The sequence below is a fragment of the Miniopterus schreibersii genome (genome assembly GCF_964146895.1).
Source record: "Miniopterus schreibersii genome assembly, chromosome: X".
Taxonomy (NCBI): Eukaryota; Metazoa; Chordata; class Mammalia; order Chiroptera; family Miniopteridae; genus Miniopterus; species Miniopterus schreibersii.
In genome coordinates, this window is record NC_138104.1 from 14,359,099 (window position 1) to 14,379,479 (window position 20,381).

General features: G+C 39.0%; 1 protein-coding gene across 3 annotated transcripts in view; it reads right to left on the reverse strand.

The window, feature by feature from the left end:
• The window catches only part of GRIA3 (glutamate ionotropic receptor AMPA type subunit 3), a 254,308-nt gene that overhangs the window by 6,296 nt on the left and 227,631 nt on the right, over positions 1 to 20,381 (reverse strand). Inside the window, exons 13-16 of one of the 3 annotated variants that reach the window (XR_013998000.1) lie at positions 19,146 to 19,393; positions 18,471 to 18,585; positions 3,715 to 3,829; positions 926 to 1,173 (exon numbers count right to left, since the gene is read on the reverse strand). Coding sequence is in view for 2 of the 3 variants with exons in the window: in XM_081125665.1 (XP_080981791.1) it covers positions 928 to 1,173; positions 3,715 to 3,829; positions 19,146 to 19,393 (609 nt within the window). In the remaining variant the exon portion in view is untranslated. The remainder of the gene's footprint in view (positions 1 to 925; positions 1,174 to 3,714; positions 3,830 to 18,470; positions 18,586 to 19,145; positions 19,394 to 20,381) is intronic. The other 2 variants (XM_081125665.1, XM_081125666.1) reach the window with 2 other exon arrangements.

Sequence of the window (20,381 nt, forward strand, 5' to 3'; positions counted from 1 at the left end):
AATAAATGCATTATCTTAATTCAAGCTTGCCTTTGAACACATCTGAGTTATAGGTGATGATGGTGGTGGGGGTTGGCTACAGCTGCCAGAGTCAAGGTGGCATCAGTCAAGTTCATCTAAGTATGAATTTGGGGCAGCCAGCAGTAAGGATCCTTGATTGTTCTTTGGGAGATACTTACCTGAATATTAGTTCCAAGAAGGGACAACGAAAAAACTCAAAGATTAAAAAAATTTCTCCAGCTTATACTTAAGAGAACCACTGCTCCCCTATGGAAGCATTGCAGTTCTCAAAGGAGGCAGTGCCCCATTTCCATTCCTTATTTTAACATCAGTTTCAGAGCAATTGCTTTCTCTAGGGCTGCACTGTCCAATATGATAGTCCCTAGCCACATATGACTATTGAATATGTACTTGATAATGCTGCAGCTAGTATTAGTTGAGATGTGTCATGAGAATAAAATATATCCCAGATTTTAAGATTTAGTATGAAGCAGAGAATGTAAAATATCTCATTCATTTTTATAATTATAACATGTTGAAAGTTTATCTTGGATATATTGGGTTAAATAAAATATATCATTAAATTAATTTCCCTTGTGTTACTTTTTAAAATGTGGTTACTAGAGCACTTGAAATTATACATGTGGTTCACATATGTGAATTGCAAATATTTCTATTGAACTGTTCTGCTCTAGGGAATTTTTTTCCTTTTGGATCACAGACCACAATTTAATTACAACTACACTATTAGACAAGCACTACTGTCTGACAAGAAAGCACAACCATTGTTTTCAAAGAATCAAATGGTTGCAAAGAATAGACAATGCTTGAAACAAGAAACAAAACTAAGAAACAAAAAAAGAAAAAAAGAAAGATTAACATACAGCAATGTAAGGCTGATAAGTTTACTAGACCTTAACCGTACCCCTAGATTTTAACACTCTCAGTTCCATACACGTTGTAGCCTTCTCTGTATGTAGCGTAATTTTGAGTGTTGCTGGCAGGAGCAGGCTTAAAGTTTTGGGTGTTCTTTGTAAGTTTCATGCGTTTGGACTCTGCCCGTGATTTGTAACAGAATTCTATCAAAGCCACCATCATGGCCAGCCCCAGACCTCCAACAAGTATATAGAAAACGCCTGCCACATTGCTCAGGCTCAGAGCGCTGGTCTTGTCCTAAGAGAAATGAACAATGCGATTAGTTCTTGGGGAAAACAAAGGCAGTGGGACATTGTAATATATCACAACAGTATAGGATAGTTCTAAGTTGTAAAATAACTAAACATTGATGTAAGTGTTATGACTCAACTCTGGCAACTGACTGATGTTTCACAACGGCTAGCAAGATGATAGATTGTGCTTCTGTTGACAGTTGTGATCCTCACCTATATATTCTTTTTTTGGCTCCTTAAATTTTCTAGTACTTCAAAATAGTATCAACAACTTGGTCATGGGAGCAAAACTGTAAACACAAGCACAATCTATTACTCTTCGTCTCAATAAATACCATTTGCCAGAGTTGAGCTGTGACATAATCTCTATAAATGTAACACTCTTCATTTGGGAACTTGAAGCACTCTTTCCCCTCTCTGCCCCGCAACACCCCTTTCTCCCTTGTTCTCCCTGTGACAAACTTGTCAACAACTAGTCTTTAAGATACCAGGTGAGAAAATTAGACGTTCCTGATATTCTTATCTGGGGAGTTACTTCACAGGGGTTTGTTTAAAAAAGGATTAACTCTCCCCTTTCCCCCAGTGGTTGAGAAATTGCTCCCTTTGGGGACTGGTTGCTAAGTGTTCATCCTCAGGGCAGCAAGTCTTTGTGCTGCTGAAACAAGGGCATAGCACAAAGAATTGGCTCTGATCCATCTTCCTGAGAGTTTAAAGAAACTGTCAGGAGGACCCATTGGGTCCTGAATTGGCTCCATACAAATCAGAAAGCTTTTCCAGGAGGTTGATGATTTTTTAAAAATCCAGCTCATTTTTAGCTTTTACTCCAGGGAATGTAGCAAATAATTAAAAAAAACCAACTACACTTATCTGCTTTCTATTCAAAATAGGGGAAAAATTGAGGAAGCCGGTCAGTGACTTTCAGGTCAAATTGTGCAAATCTGACTAAGCTATCTGCCTGTATGAAAAAGCAAAAACTGAACTGCTGAACCATGGAAAGAAAAATGTTGGTGCCTTGAGCCCTACCTTGAGGTAGGACACACCAAGGGCCAGGAGCCTTTCTTTGAAACAAAAAAATAAAATAGCATTTTGTAGTCTTTTTAGAGGGAATGTAACCATTTTGCTGCTGAATGCAATTGAATGGAATATCCAAATTGTTAAGTCAGTGATTTGAGAATATTATTCAAATGATAACACAGTGAGCAGATGATAGCCATTGCTGACACTCAATGCTAGTCCTGGTATCATTTAAAGAATTGAATGTAAAGATGATATGGTCTTGTCCTGATTCTGTTTTCATAAGAGCCAGTCCTGTACTTGTTCACCTCAATAAAAAGGCCAATTGGAATTGGATCACACGGTTGGGAAAGGGGTATGTGTGTGCTTCATGTCTACAACCTTGCAAATAGTCATTCTTCTAGGATGAATGACTGCTAGAAAAGGGGTAAGAATTTGTCACTTATGGAACAATGGATCATTTCTTTAAGGAAGCTGGTGAGACCATCTGCAAGGATGTTCCACAGTCCATTAGGAAATGGATCAATTTCTGGTAACCCTCCCTTTGTCCTGAGACTTTAATATGTATGTGGTATTTGATGGGGGGAAAGTGTCCTTTAACATAACCCATGTAAATTGTAGCAAGAAAAACAGTTTCAAGTTCCATGTATTTAAGTTTCACAGAATTCCCTGTTGTGGGATGTAGAAACCAGTAGCAAAATGGTTCACTGCACAAGGAAAATGAGTGGCATTTCATGAAATGAATTAACTGATACCACAATATTAGTTCAAAAAAAGGAAGGGCAAAAATTGAAACTAAAAAGAACTTTCTTAGGGGAACAAAGGGGGGCAGGAAGGAGGAAGGGAAGAGTGTTTCATGCTTATCAATGTGATGTTATCCTGACAAGGTATACCCTTAAGGAGCATGCGACTACATTTAAAAAGTATTACGTACAGAGATTTAAATGACACCTTTGGAAGAGAGAAGTGTGACAGACTTAATGAGATTCAAGATCCAAATAGATGCTGAACTCAATACGACAGCAGCTGGGAGGAGGGTAATCATTCTGCTTACAGAGACCAGTCTTAGTTATTTATTTCTTTGACTGTTTCCAGGTGAGATTGACATAATACATTAATAACCAAAGGTATTTACAACTGCAAAGTCTCTGACACTGTAAGTGGTTAAGAAAAAGTACTGTCACAACTGGATTTTTTTTTCAGTTGTTGTTATATTTTCTCTTTGAACTTTGGAAATGTGAGATACAGTAAAACCCCCTTATAACACAGCTCCTTACTTTATAGCTTTTGATATGCAGTGGGCCAGATTGTGTCCCCTAATCATAACAATAGATCTGAGAGTCAATGATTGATGTCACATGGCAGGCCTCTGAGGCTGGTGTTTGCCTTATTACTTTAGTGCTGGTGTTATAAAGGGGTCCCACTGTGTCAGGGTGTGTGTGTTGGGAAGGAAAGCCGTTTTAGGGTAGAAAATAAACAGTGGTTCAAAATGTGATTGCTAATCAGTACAAAAAGACCTTCAGCGACTGACCTTACTCCCGGAGTCCTTGGCTCCACATTCCCCCTTATCGTACCACCATTTGTTTTTCAGCTTGTCTAAGATGCCTTGTTCACTGAGTTTCAATACTGCAAGGTTTACAGGCGTTCTTCACGTGGGAAATAACATAAATAACATTATATTATGTTATTTTATGTTATTCAAGCTTCAAACTACTTTAAAACTATAGAAAGCGATAAAGCAGGGGGCCCTGGCCACAGAGTAATTTTAGACACTGCAGGCAACCTGAGCATTACCTTATAAAAAGTTAACACTACAGCAACGCTATTTTTACCAGGGCCTGCCCATATCGCTTTGAGTAATCGGCATACACTGTTAAATAATGAGGATAGAAAAAAAGGCACTCCTCAGATAGGCTGTGTGTGGTGAGGAGGGTCTCCCCTCAAGTGACAATCGTCGGCGGCAGCTTGCAGTAGCTTTGTGACGGAGATGTGTTAGGTTTGATCTAACCGGGTGTCTTGTTGTACTTCCAGACAGAAAGCAAGTTCTATGGAGGAGTGGGGAAGGGGACTGAGCCAGAATGCAAAGCATTTCCATATGTGAAACGAGACAAAGGGATTAATCAGAACAGAAAAGAAAGTCAATTCTTTGTGAATAACATGGCTTCTGATTGATTGTCCTTTATTACACAAATATGTTACCTAGCCAAAAATGATCTTAGAAAGAACTGTATTCCATACATGTCTTCACTCTACAAACTGAATTCTTATACACATCCTGGTCCTAGTATTAAAAGTATAATGTGGCCCGGCAGGGCGTGGCTCAGCGGTTGAGCAGTTGACCTAGGATCTAGGTGGTTGGGGTTCGATTCCTGGTCAGGGCACAGGCCCGGGTTGTGGGCTCGATCCCCAATAGGGGGCATGCAGGAGGCGACCAATCAATGACCCTCTCATCATTGATGTTTCTATCTCTCTCTCTCCCTTTCCTTTCCTCTCTCTGAAATCAATAAAGATATATTTTTTTAAAAAATTAAAAGTATAATGTGGACCTCTGAGTTTTGGTTAAGAAGAATATTTTTGACAGTAGGAGAACTGGCCTATGGATTGTTTTTGAGTTACTGACTGGCTGTCTCTCTGAGACAGTCCTATGTCTGTGGTCAACTCAGGCCACCAGAGGGTGAACCAGGTTGTTTGAAACTTGATTATTAATATGACATGACCTAAACTGGCAAACTGACTGCCACTGTGGGCAGGTAGTGCTGTAGAGGAACAGTTTAGGTAAGCTGTTCTAAGAAGATAAGGCTTCCTTAACTGAGAGGCTAATACATCCCCAGGAGGCCAGGCCACTGCTCCCTACTCCCTTACACCTTAAAGCATGAAGACTACAGTTGGAGCCACTGGGCAAAGTGCAGGAAACCCTACTGGTCCTAGGATAAAGATTTTCTCACAGAAATTTCTTCAGCTATCAAATGGGAATAATGACCTTTACCCTGGCGTCTTTCTAGAGCTAATGAATTTTAAGAACAGTATCTCTAATAACTTTGGATAATTAATGCATTACATATAGAGCGTGGCATAATTTTATTACAAGGCAATAAACTACTTGGTGTTGAAATTCATGTGAACAATATCGCCAATACCAGTGCATATTAGTTTGAATGCCACCAATTTACAAGGAGGAAAGTTTATGTAACTAAGACCAGGCCATAAAATTTTCTTAGCTTATTTTGGATAAGTTTGGCTTTCTATAGTCACAGAGATCTGGCCTCTATCAGACCAAGTCCCCAAAACCTATTTCCTTTCTTCCCTACTTTGCTGTTGAGAGCAGAGGGAGCATGTCAACCTGAGGTATTCTGAGAAATGTATCATTTAAAAATAATATGTAATTTCAGAGTACTTGAGATTTGACAAACTATAAAATTTTAGTGTCAGGGAGGTGACACTTTCTCGGTTAGTGCAGGGCTTGGAAGCCAGAATATCTGAATTTAGTATCTCACCAGGAAATTGAGGTCCCTTTCTTTATACTTTAAACAAGTTCCTTCAATCAATGCTCACAGCCTTAGGCTTTTCAAATGCCAACTAGAGATGCTTAGAATGCAAAGAAACAAAATATCCTCAAAACTTTGAGCCTCTTTAAGATATTATTGGCCATGAAAGTTAAATAGTAGACTTCTAAAGGACAGACAGGCCATCTCTGGCCCTGACATAAGTATTGGAACTGCCTTCTCCCCTAATCCCCACTGTCTGGCTTCCCTTTCTCTCTCTTGTCTATTATTTTTGTTTTGTCACCACCACCTCTCCCCCAGTGCTCTATACCTTAAGCTAGGCACTGGCTCCTAGGCTCAGGATTCTGGCAGTTAGCTCAGATTGGAGGGGAGATGCTTTCAAAGGGCATAGGGGTGACCAATTCCATCAGACCTAGAGGGAAAAGTACAAAGCATTTCCTTCCTCCTTTCTGTGTTACCTCTTTTCTTATTGCAAAGGGCCCAGCGTACTCAGACTGCTCTCTAAGCCCTTACCAGCCTCTGTCCTCCCTCAAGGTACTATGTTCTTCAAATTACGTCATTCAATTTCTTCAGTACAGCTGTTCCTACTAGATCTCAGGAAGAGAGCAGTCTGATTAAAGGCACTCACACCAAGGTCCAAATAGAGATCTCGCCCCTAGATATCCGGGGTTTTAAAGAAGTTTATCAACCTTTAAATGAACTGAGTTGATAAAAGTGTGACATGTTAGTTTAGAGCAGTGGTTCTCAAAGTGTGGTCCAAGAACCCCTAGAGGATCCCTGAAACCTTTTCCTCAAAGGGCCAGTGGGGTCAAAACTATTTTTATAACAATACTAAGATACCCTTGCCCCTTCTCACTCATTCCCTAATGATGGAGGCTACATGACATGTGTTACCACAACAGATTGAATAAAACAGCAGAAATGCGAATTCTATTCTCTTATTTTAAACCAGACATTAAAGAGAGAGTTGTAAGAACATAAGACAATGCCACTCCTTGATAATTTATTTTTGTTTTGGAAAAATATAGTTATTTTTTCATAAAAGTACATTAATTATGTTAACACATTAGGTTTATTATTTTAAAACTGAATCCATGAATACATTCTTTTAAAATTCTTCAATTTTAGTATTTGATATGCTGAATATTAATAGATATAACACATATAAACAGAAGTTTGGGGAGTTCCCTATAATTTTTAAGTCTGTAATGGATTCCTGTGACAAGAATTTTTGAGAAGCACTGGTTTTGGAGGAAGGAAGGCTTTTCCTGTGCCAGGCCTATTCTGGGCTGCCACCATCCACTCTTGACAAAACCTAGGCTTAGTATGTTGGCAATTTAGCATCCTACTTCTGATAATGGCCGATATCTGCCTTAGGTCATCCAGTGGCTTCCACAGAATGGCTGGTAAGTGCTCTCCACTCCCATGGCCTCCACAGTTACAGTAGAGGTTACCTTAGAGCAATGGCTCTCAACTGGGGGTCATTTTGTCCTCCAGGGGACATTTGGCAATGTCTAGAGTCATTTTTTTATTGTCACAACTAGGTGGAGGGATGCTATGGGCATCTGGAGGGTAGAGGCCAGGGATGCTGCTAAAGATCCTACTATGTACAAGACAGCTCCTCACAACAGAACTCCAAATGTCAATTGTGCCCAGGTTGAGGAACCCTGCCTGAGAGCATCCAGACCTCATTTGGTGCTCCAGGAATTTAGAGAAATTTGACAAATGATATACTCTCGAAGTTTAGTCTTTGATTGGAAAAAAAAAATCACAGGGCTTATGAAATCTGGCAGGGAACCAATATGCATTTGGAAACTTCTAAATAAAAATGAAGGAGAAAAACAAACATTTCAAGCAGCAGCAGAGCCAAGGAGCATAAAGCTGTAATCAGAAATCACAGATAATACTACTTAACAAGGTTAGGATAGCTGCCAAGAAAAGAAAGTACTTTAAAGGGCAAATCTCCTAGAACAGTATGGTGCTGTAGGGTGGAATACATTCCCACGATGGCAGAGAAAAACTGCTGTAATTTCCTCTCTTACTGTACCTTACTGGATGTACTGCCTAGCCCAATTCAAATCAACCAAATCTATTGACACTCTTCCCTGAACACAGACACATGCACACCATTTGGTATTTTAAAGGATGTGGAATTAGGTGGTCATTCGATTATTTTAAATGTCACTTTCTCCACAAAGCCATTTTTACTCCCTGCTCCAATATTACCTCTCCCCTCCTTCATCTTCTACCTTGCCTTCTTATTTATGCCTGTGTCTTATAACTCCCACTACATCTGTGTACTTCTCAAGAGCAGGAACCATGGCTTATGTATTATTATCCTCACTTAGAATAATAGTTTTCTCCATAAATATTTGTTGAGTAGGTAACTCTCTTTGAGCATTTTGTTTTTCAGCCTAGTACTTCACATAATTATTATAATAACTATTATTACTGGTCAAGTTTAATGATCACTCTAAGAAGGTAAATTCATGGTCACTACTTTATAAGTATCGGAATTGAAGTACAGATAGGATAAGCACTCTGGTCAAGCCTGTACAGAATTATGGAGCAAGCCAGAAGGCAAATTAATATACTTCCAACTCTGTATTGTGTGTTCTCCAATGGAACACACATAATGGTAGCAGTTCTCCTTATTTTTGTTCTTTGGGCTTGGATGTTCATAATGAATTTTTTCTTTAGGGACCACCGTACTCCAAATAACTATCAATCTAGCAAGGGCATATCTTGCAGCTGGGTCCTGTCACTGTGGTGTAGCACTATGTCTCCAGGGTAATGTTTCAAAGCAATTACTGTCGGCCCTTAACTGGTACCTAAGAGAATTACAAGTCAGAAATATTTATTGTACTCACCTCAATAGAGAACAGAAAGAATTAAACAAAGTAGGTCAGATTCCTATCATGGAAATTAGTTAGGCATTCTTTCCTCTGAAGGGCTTGCTATGAACTTTTTGCTGAAGAGAGCCCTCCTAAGACAAAGGCATGGGTGGCAGGCTTAGAGAGAGAACAGGAGAGCTTTGTGATGTAATTTCAGCGGGTCTGGAAATGTCTCCCCATCCAGAAATATTTTTGTCCCTTTTACTTGAAATTCCCCCATTAGAATTGCACACCTTTAAGTTGGAGCAACATTTCTTGTTAAAATACACAACTTCCTGAGAAACGGGAAATGACACAAAGAACTGTTTACAAACCCCAAATATTTGTTCCATTTTGTTTAAAAAATGTTCAAGGGTGGGGGAAGGAGTGTAAAGTTCTTTTAAGATAAATTGATTTATTGCATCTATGTCATAAAATGTATATGGATTGTTGATCAGATGGAGAGGGTAAGAGTAAATGTGAATTAGTCATTTAAAAGTATGGGAAGGTCATGCTGACTTGTGACAGGATGGATTCTTGAGTGTGGGGAAAAGTCATGGAATAATGTCTATTTTTTAAAATAGTGGTAGTGCCTGGCTGGGTGTGGCTCTGGTTGAACAACAACCTAGGATCCAGGAGATCGCAGTTCGATTCCCAGTCAGGGCACATGCCCGGGTTGTGGGCTCCATCCCCGGTTGGGGGCATGCAGGAGGCAGCCAGCCGATTGGTGATGACTCTCTCACCATTGATGTTTCAACTCTCTTTCTCCCTCTCCCTTCCTCTCTCTGAAAAAAAAAAAAAAATAGTGGTAGTGATGTAATTCATAATGCCTTGAAATTGAGTTCTATTTAAAACAAAACAAAACAACATAACTGGCTGACACAAATTTCTGCTTATCTCTCTCATCCACACCTGGCAATAACTCAACTACAAAGGACTGTACTCACTAACCCAAGGCATCCAACCCCAGGTGGCAGTTGTCTAGGTTCCCAGCTTGTTCCTGGGTTGTAACAACCAGCCATTTCAAAGTTCATTCTTATCTTAGTGATGGCCAACATTACGTATGATAAGAAGACCATTTTTTTTCCCCCTGTGAAAGTAGAAACTGTTTATTTTTTTAAAATAACTAAAAATTTTGATATATGTATTTTGAAAGAACTGTCCATGTTTTTTCAATTTTAATTTTAAGATACACTTAAAATAGGTAGTTGGAGCCATGTTAGATTCTTTCTTATGAACAAAGAGATGAGGCAAGAGTGGTGTGACGGTGCTGAGTTTCCCCATAGTGGACAAGAAGAAAAAATGGCCTTATGAATTAACAACCAAGTTGATTATTCTAAATAGTGATCCTGGAAGGGCTGAGATAAGAATTTGTACTATAGATGTGGCTCTAGGCCTGAAAAATATAAGAACCCATGGTGTAGAATGATTCATCCACCCAAGAGACTATGGGGTATATTCTGTTCTAAATGGCTTCACTTCTCCTTTCTGAGCAGGGACACCTAAAGAGCAATTGTCTGTTTAATTAATGATGCCAGAAGATCTTCAATAAAGCCCTTAGGAGGGGTAGATATATGTGTAAATATGTAGGTTATGGAGAAGGATGAGCTCAGAGAGAAGTAAAAGAAATATATGCATAAGGATGATGTACTTGCATAGTCAATTAGAAACCTGCTCTAACAACACAATATCTGGATAATGAAAATGAAAACTTATCACAACCTAAGCTAGAAGCTCTCCCCTCAGCCTATGCCTCATCCAAACCTCATTACAAATTACTCACACTTGCTTCTTGGTACCTAGTGATTTTTTGGAACAATTTATTAGAATTATCTTTGGCCCAGTGGAGGGAAGACAGTCATCCTCTCTTTCTCTGGCTTTTTTATTGAAGATATTTCAGGTTTTAATGGTGACAAGTGACCTTTACCAATAGCTCACTTGTTTTTCTAGCCTTTTCTGGAGAACTCCTAGAATCACTCAGGAAATCACAGGCATGTACAATAAGTCCTCACTTAAAATGTCATTGATAGGTTCTGCAACTTTAAGGGAAATGATGTATAACAAAATCAATATTACCAAAGGCTAATTGATATAAACAAGAGTTAAACTCCTATGGCGTCTCATTGTTAAAATGAAATGATGTTGAATTAAACCATGTTATTTGACGACCTGCTATACAGATAAGCGGCTGCACACCTCTCTGCCCAGGTAGGTCTTTGATTTATTAAGTTGAAGCCAATTGAGGACTAAACAAGAGAAGAGTCTTTGCTGGATGAAAAAATTTACTCTAAGCTCCTTATATTCTTCTCTGTAGGCTACCTTGGGATATGTGTAGTGAAAGTATTTACCTCTCCATATAGCAGCTGTTGGAGGCTGTGGCATTTCAACACAGACCCTAGACTCTATTAGTGTCTGGAAAAAATCTCTACCCATTTCTTTTCACAGGGGTTTCTGGATGCAAGATTCTAAGACAAGGGGGGTTTATTTCAATCCCTCTACCTTTGGAGAAAGCCTGAGCTTTCTCCACAACCAGGGAGCATGCTCATATGACTGTTGGCATTACTAGACTCTGGCCACCTAGGTGACCCTCATTTCACAGGGGCAGCTACAATGATTTGCAGAGCTATGCAGTACTTCGCTGCTAGAAGCTCCCTCTGAGAGAGTATTTATATCTATGTAGTTCACAAATGTAGCTCAAACCTATTTAACTCCTTGCTAATGAGATCATAATTTAATATCTGTGCAAAGAGCAAATTCAATAATGCATGCATGTAACATTAGGAGTTGAAAGCTGTGAATCATTTTACTAAGGGCCTAAGAATGCTAGTGATTGAAACCTATTGATGAGCATCTACACTAGAGAAGCAGCCCCTAAGTCACTTGTAGATATGTGGGTAAAGCCAATGCATTTCCAAATGATAACCTCTCAAATTCAAAGTGATAGACAGTTTGATTCTACAAGTTGTGAATTTCACTGATGGATTTCTGCCAAACTGGGCCGTTGTCCAACCTCTCCCTCTAGAACAGGAATCCAAAACCATTATTGGTTGTGGACTATCTCACATATCTCAATTTGTCTGAGAAGACTTCTTATTCAATTTGTCCCTGACAGAGAGAAGGAGCTGAGGGAAGATGCTAAGCTCTTGGAGAAGCCAGTTTTGGTTAAAATGTAACTGCAGATACTTTCCCAAATTTATAATTGATATGATTCACTTGAAAACTTGGTTTTAAAATCCATTAAAAATTCAAACTATCAAATTTGGTTGGCTTTTTATTATGTATAAGTATGCTTTCTTTAGATATCCCAATGGCACTGAGAAAGAGGCATAGGCTGAGGAGATAGACAAAAAGTAATCTTTACCAGAAACTGACATGACAACTATTTCTGAAGACATTTAGTTCATTCCCGTGACTCTAGGCAAAATATTTAGCGAGAGTTTAATCTGATGGGTGCCAGCATCCTCTTCCCCCCCATAGCCTTCCCTGGACCCTTAGAACAATAACCAATTCAGCTTACACCCCAATAGACTGAAACAAATGGAGCCTATACATCAGATCTGAAAGCTGGTTGCCATGCCAGGGCACATACCGCCCTCTTCTATCGAGCATTCTAGCATTCATTTATCTGCATTTTCAGCAGTGATGCTAGACAAGACACACCAGCAGAGTCAGTCTCTCTCTCTCATTCGGTCTCTTTGTATTTTTTAAAAATGTAAAGTATGCTATTGCCTTATGTCTATATTTTGAGAAACATCTGCTTCAGGGCCAGGTGAAATTGAGCTTTAAGGTAAATCTAGACTTGGTCCACACTTTTGCCACTTCTGACCAATAGGCATTTGCCTCATGTGCCAAGGGCCAATTGCTATACCGCTCTCTAGAAAGTCAAAAGGGAATAGATTTCAGTTGTTCTTCATAAAAGAAATCTGCCCCCACCCTACTCCACCAACCTCAGTTCCCACCCTCACCGAATGCATTTGTTAGTTTCAAATCTTTCATGTTCCTTTTCTGTAGGCTATTGTACCTTTCAGAGAGTGTGGTTCTATAACCTCCTCTCCAAATGAAAGGAAACCAATTGATTTGGTTTTAGAGGGGCAGAGAGGGCATAGACACACACCCTTGCACTATGCCACTGCAATGGTGTCTTTCCTTTTGGCAATTGTATAACAGCATTCTTACCTTCAGGCTTTTTACTCCTGCTGCTCTTTCTGTAGCTCTGGCGTTGGACACTTGGTCATTATTTTTCAATAAGAAACACATTCAAGTTATCAGGATAACACCGAAGGCAAATAATCATGTCTTAATCATAGAAAGCATGTTAAGGCCACACAGTCAATTTAAAGGTTAAAACATCACTAGAATGGGTTAATTTTAAAAAAATGTTTTCTTTTTGGATTACAATTTTTTCCAGTGGTAGAATTTATTCTTTAACACCATCTTGCAAAATCAGTGGTTCTGGCAGTCACTGAACTGGTTCAGTTCTTAAGGCAAAGAGGTCCCTTGCTTGAAGCTGCCACTTGAGAGAAAGTGAGGGCTTGCTCTTGGGAGAAAGACCTGAGTAAGTTCAAGGAGCAAATTTAGTCACTACCAGAAAAGAAAATTGTCAGGTTCTTCATACTTCCATTCCAGGAGGCAGCACCGGCACAGAGACATGCAAATCAATGAAGAGCATAATATACTCACCCTACTCTTTGATCCCAAACCAGTCTCGGTGATTCATGGGGACTTCTTCCAAGACCCAGGAAATGCCATCGATCTGTAATGATTCTTGCCTACACACATAACAGTGTCAATAAAGAGTCATTGGGATCCATCTTAACCCTGGGCATCCAAAATGTCTACCTTTGGGGATGGCTCCTGCCAATAAAAGGTCCATCTTGTTGCAGATAAAAGGCAGATGCAGATTAACATCCATTATCAAGGCCCAAGATGTAAAAGACTTCTGGGTGTGGAAGAGAAGTGGTTAAGAGATGGTGGCATAGGAGAGGAGAATTGTAGACATACATGGAAGAAGAAGAAGAAATACACACAAAACTGAGGATGTCATTTATGCATATGAGAAACAGTATCACCTTGTTCATCTATGTACCACTGAATAGGAAGCCGAGGGCATTTGGAAATGGGCTGTCCTAAAGTATAACTTTTCACTGTCTTTGAATAGAGGACTTGCTAAGCAAATGTATGGGATTACAAAAAAAGCTTGCTAGTGATAGGGAGGAGAATCGTGTTTGAATTTCTTAAGAGAACAAATGGTTTTTAGGTACTTTAAAAGCACCCAGGTGGAAGGAAGCAACTAATTTCACTTGCAAGTCATGGTTTGAATTTATTAAAACAAGTTCCCTAAGTTCTTTCCTAGCATTACATTGGCTAGTATAATCTGGTGCCTGTATATATTTGAAGATTATAAAACCGCATTTCTCTATCAATATTCTATACATCATAATGGTCATAGAATGATTTATTTCATTTATTTAATTAATGGAAGTTTAACTGCGTATTCTATCCTCATCCCTTACTTCCCTATATGTCTTACAAGTTAAGGCACCTATGGTACAACTCTCATTCCAGTCAAGCGGTTCAGAATGGTCCCACTTAAACACCCTGTTCCAATGTTCCACAAAGCATGTAAAGTGTGATGATTTTCAGCTTAGAAAATATGGACACTGGAAGTCTATTTAAATCCCTGAATAGAACTAAAGCTAGGGCAATTCTAGGGTGAGGTGAGATAAGGTGTATAATGCCTTGTCACCCCAGTCACAAATAGCTTGTTTCACTAACCAGACCCTGTCTAGTAGTCTAGTAAGGTAGGGCGGCAAGGGAAAGCTAATCTGGTGTCCTTTACTCAAGATGAAGATAATGAAGCATGGTGGTACTTCTTTCAGAAGAATTTGAAAGTTTGAAGTGACAGGCAGCTATAGAGGGAGGCTGATGTGTTTATGAGGTAATTCAGCAGCTAAATTCCCATTCTGCTGTGATTTACAGTGACAGACATTCATTGGTTGTGTCACAGACCCCTGGTGAACTGAGTTTATCTCTGAACCAACCTACTGGTTCTTAATTACTACATTTGCATACACATTGTAATAAAGCACTAACACAAAAGGGTGATTTTCAGGTTAAAAATTCCCATACCACAGCTCTAATTTTCATGATCCTTGCCTGCACACTTACAGTCCTTCAAGGAAGGATCAATTCTGATTTGTTTGGGCTCTATTAGCCCAGGTTCAGGAAATGGGTAAAATGAAGTATTTTAGTTCTAGCCTGTAGGTCTGGTTCAGGGGCTAATTCAGTGACTGACCTTGAATTAGTTCCTTGTAGTCATAAAATAAAATAAAATAAATAAATATTTCATTAGTTTAAACATGTGCATATTTAAAACAACCTGAAAAGTTGCTGGTTCCTTCCATAGAATTGTAACTTTCTGAGAATAGGCTTAGAATGTGTAATGTGTCATGCCAGGGGGGAAAAGTCAACAATTTAACATAATTGCCCATTTATCAGTACTTAAAGGTTGCAGGAGACAGACAAAGAGATCAGTAGTATAGGTTTTTCTCCCTCTTATGGTTCCAGAGATAATCGGTGTGGAAGTGTTTTTGAAAAAGTAAAAGCACTCATAAATGTCAGGCTTTGTGATTACTGTTATTTTTAGCAATCACTACTGAGGTCTAGAATGGCTTAAATATGCATTTGCTTTGTAACCAAGGTAGTTGAGAATGAACCTGATTTTTATGGAAATCTATCACATGCAATCAGGTTGACATTGCTCATTGGATGGTTAGATGTGATAAATTGCTATCTGCAATATTATCACTAGAGGTGACCCTGAAGGTCTGCAGAGATTTGTGACAGCATTAGCTATGTGACCTTCTCAAAGACACCACCATCTCTGGGTCTCACTTTCTCTCTTAGATGATGGTATATTCAACAGTCACTTGTCATGTTAAATGGGGATGGGATATAATAAAGAAGTGTAATTCTCAAGCCATTTTACTAATACAGTTAAAGCTCACTGATTTGGACTAACAGAGGGGAGCGGTTGTTTGAATGAAAAAATCCTGAATTACAAAATCTGTTTGAAGAATGACAGTTTTATAACTTTAAGTCTTCTTTGTAATTCAAACTCACTATAAAACATTGCCTTTGTGGAGGTCTTTGTGAGCACTACTTTAGCAGATTTATTTGTAATAAATATAATTATATCTAATAAATGCTTCCAACATTTGAAAAAAGTTTGTTCTCTTAAGGAAAAATTCAAATGACAATCTAGTCCAAACTCTTCATTTGCTTAACAAACCTCTCTTGGCTGCATCCCTGATAATATAAAGTTAGACTGTAGACTGGTTCCTGTCCAGTTTATCACAGATTATAAATTAGAGGTCTCCAAATTAATGAAGTTTCACTGCCTTTTCTACTTTCTTCTCCATCGATTTGTTTTTGGCATCACCACTAAATAGTGGTAAAACAGAGTCAAGTTCATCTCTTGCCCCTTCTCTTGCTCACTCTCAGAAAACAGCAGGTAGCAAGAAGGAAGAAAATAAAGGCAAGCTCGTTGGTAATCCAGAAACAGAATAAGCAATCATTGGATATGCCGCACTGATCATACTATTATCCATGGTTGAGAAAACAGTTGACTTATTTCAAAAGGTTGGCTGGAGGAATGACTGAAAAAGGTGATTTGAAGGATACCTGGCAAGTAGCACTATTGTCAAAGGAGTTGAAAGCATTTAAGATCTACTGAAATATTTTTCTATTTGCATATTGAAAATCATGTAATCTGGAAATTGTGGGTTGGCGATTAAGTTACTTGATAAATTTGCAGCAGTATCAGCTGAGGAAAAAAGTTGATTGCTGGTTGTAATTAGTAAATAGCTGGTCTAAAGTTTTATGGGTCTTCATGATACCAAAACATTTGGGAAAAAAGTGAAAATTCAGCCAAATGTGTGTAGATTTTTATGTAACATCAAACATTTGGTTATTTGAAAACTTCTGGGCACTTGGCATCATGTGGATGTTTTAGAGTCATCTTGAAACAGTCCATAGCTCCTTTTTTAACCATGCTGAGTATGAATGATGAATTCCTCAGAGCAATGCATCCAATCCAGCTCAATTTTCATTCCAAAACTCACTTCAATGATATAATTAGGGTCTCCGTGGCCTGCTATTAACACAAGAAAAAGACCAGGAAGAAGGTGCTAAATACTCTAGGCATCAGGCTAGCCATTCCAAAACTCAAATGGGCCAAAAGCTTGGCTCAACTGTCAATGTCATTAGTTCACATAGGTGGGAAAGGAAGTTACTGCTTTTTGACACATAGTAAAACCATGATTAATTTGAATCCATAATGGATGAATGGAATTTTCAATACTCATTTTGTTTCATTCTTGGCTAACATTTTTTCCTTAAAATGCTTGTATTCACTTTCTTTCCTCAGGGAAGAAGCCTCTAATGTTTGAGGGTCAATCCAGATGGAGAGAAGATATAGGAGACAAAGCTGAATGTGACCTAACCACAGGTCATCTCTTGGCAAGTGATTAAAAAAGTCAATTCCTTGCAGTCTTCTCTTTTAGTACTATTGCTGCTTTCTCATCAATGTGGAGTAGTGAGGGGAGCCTCAATTCAGTTAACTGGGGTACTGGTTAGGTGAGTTCTGGTTACTTAAGGTTTTACAATAAAAGACCTCGCCAATGCTTGGTAAGATTATGTACTGAATAAAGTTATTCTTAATTTTATTTCTTTGAATGTACTCTGTATTAGTGTTTCTAAACCCATATTATACTGCAGACTGGTAAACTAACTTTTCTGTCAGGATCCTGAGGAATGGAGAGGGAAAGAGAGGAGTAGAGGTGTAACCATTGTCTCTGAGGAGAAAAGTTTTGGCTTGCCTGTCTGCTGGCCTGTGGTTGGGAAACACTGTTCTTCACCTTAAGATGCCCATGATTCTTGGTTGTACAAGAGCCGATCTTACATGTTTCAATATAATTCTTATTCTCTTTGGGCCATGGAGAATTCTGTTTTCAGGTCCTCTCCTGTACTTACCCAATGTGTCCTTCCATCAGTTGGTAACATGGCTTCTGATCTTGCCTCCATTTCTTGTTGCTTAGAGGAAGGCTATTCATTATTACTAGCCCCAAAGAGCATGAAGGAGTCAAAGAAATGCCAAGTAAGATGGGTTTTCTCATGATGGCAGCCTGGATAACAATTTGACCTACCTGAACCAAGAACATGGCTAAGGAAGTCAAATCAGGTATTCATACACACAGAGTATAACAGGCGACGCACTTGTTTAAATATACAAAATGTTTGCAAAATCTATATATGAGGTGGCCTACTGAAGAAAGACCCTATTTAACTTGAAACCTAGCTTGTTATTTGGCTTTCAAGTTAAGTGGGGCCAGCTTAAATAGGCCATCACATATAGAAAACAACATCTCATCACTCAAACACATAACTGAAGAAGCCAACTCTAATCAACCAGCCAACATCTGTGAGCAGCATCATGCGTTAGGGGGCAAAAAGAGACTGTAACCTGACTTTTTAATAATGAATTTGATTTCTCACACCACTCAGTTGAGGCAGGCGGGGACAGTCTTAAGGAAAGCCTTGGGCTCTTGAAAGCCTAGGACAGTGAAACCCACACCATAGCCTTCATAAGGCAACCAGTCTGGTGTGTGGGGGGGAGGAAGGGGTGTGGATAGGGAGCCTCTGTCTGGGAGTTTAAGAAGGGACCCAAGTTAGATCAAAAATGCAGGCAGCGCCCTGAAGTCTTTCTGGTTCCCAAAGCTGCCAGGCAGGGGAATAACCTGGTCATTCCACTTTATTGTGTGAGTCTTGTGCTCTCTCCTCAATAATAAGATAACAGTCTTGCCGATTACTCGTCACTAAGGGTACCCGGTTGTGGTGACATTGAGGCTGACCTTGGAGTCACCGCCCCCGCTGCCGCACTCTCCTTTGTCGTACCACCATTTGTTTTTCAATTTGTCCAAGAGGCCTTGCTCATTCAGTTTTAATACTGCCAGGTTAACAGCATTTCTTGAAACGATAAAACATAACTTGTAAGAAAATGCACAAATGCTTAGGAAATCGTTAACGTATAAAAAGGAGCACAAGAGGACAAATTGGCTAAATTTCACAGAACGTGGAGCTATAAAAATGTCTGTACAGCAAATACAGGGTTAAATATTGGAAGGTGGCATGGAGGATAACATTTGCTCAAAACTGAAGTGTGCGGGATGGGGAAATTGTCTTTGAGAAAAAAGTAACAAGAACACCACATCCATGCAATTAACATTCGTCACATATGGCACCATAACTTGGCTTTTACCATTTAAATTGAAAAAGCCGTTGAACTGTAAAATTAAAACAGCAACAAACAGTCAGAGAGGACAACACAGAGAAAGAACATTAAAAAAAAAAAGGATGCATTAAATAGATGAAACCATAATTTACCGTCTTATTTAACTCCATGGAATATTGTAGATTTTAAACTTTTAAGTTACCTCAAAATCCACAAGAAAGAAAATGACAACAAAATGCATCAGGGTAGGTGGAATACTATAACAACACGGATATTGTTATATTATTCCACCCACCTTAATGCTGAGCCTTTAGGGGTTGCCACACCATAGCCTTTGGAATCCAGATTTCCACCAACTTTCATCGTATCACATGGTTTTCTCTGCTCAATGTACTCATTCATGGTTGACTCCAGCAGGAAGGCGAACTTTCCCTTGGACTTCCGCACTCGGGCCACGCCGTCTGCTGTTGTTTTGGTAAACACAGATGGCTCTGCTGATTTCATATAAGACCACATTTTCTCATAGACAGCAATTTTGGACCTCTGCAACAGAGATAAAACTTCTTAGAGCTACTAGATAAGAGGCCACAGTGCACTGGGTTTCAAACATTTTTTATTGCAATCCACAGTAAGAAAAGCATATTCCTCTGCAACCCAGTAGATATATTCATACATATATAAACATGGTTTCAAAATAGATTTCTCAAACCACATTCATCCTTGCTTTCTGTGATGCTCTCTGATATTTTCTAGTCTATACTAATTCACTTAAAAATGCTGATCAGAATCCACTAAATTGATTTCATGGCTCCACTAATGGGTTGCAATCTAGTTTGAAAAACACTTTCTTAGTTCAAGCTTTGTCTCAATACAGAAATCTCCATGACAATATCCTGCTATGTGATTATCATTTACCTGCCTGAAAAAAGACCATTGAAAGGGAGTGTACAACCATTTTAGTCAGCCCCCTCCAGCATGGGGTATTAATTATTGTAAGAAAGCACTTTCTTATTCTGAACTGAAATTTGGTTCTTTATAACTCCCACCCTTTAGTACTACCCACTAGAGCTATACAAAGCAATTCTGTTCCTTCTTTTACGTGATGGTCCTTCAAATATCGCAAGGCTGTTATTATGCCCCTCCTCATCTCTTCATCAGGCTAGCTCTACCTACATGTAATAGTATTTCCTACATGTAATGCTACTGCTCACAATTTTGGTCTTTCTTCCATAGGCACATTCTAGTTAGCAATGTCTCTTAAATTGGAGTTTCTAGAAATAAATGTGACCATCCAGATATATGAGAAAGACAGAATAAAAATGAAAATTACTTTTTGCCACTGGAGCATTATTTTCTATCAATGCTGTGTGAGTTTGCATGAACATATTTAGTCTTTCATTCTTCTTTTCACAATTTTAAAGCACTCTACTGGAGGTGTGAAGAATATAACCCAGTGAACAGAGTCCCTCTGTCAACTCAGGTTGAGGCCAAACTAAAACTGTTAATTCTTTCTACCAAGTCAAGTTTCCCT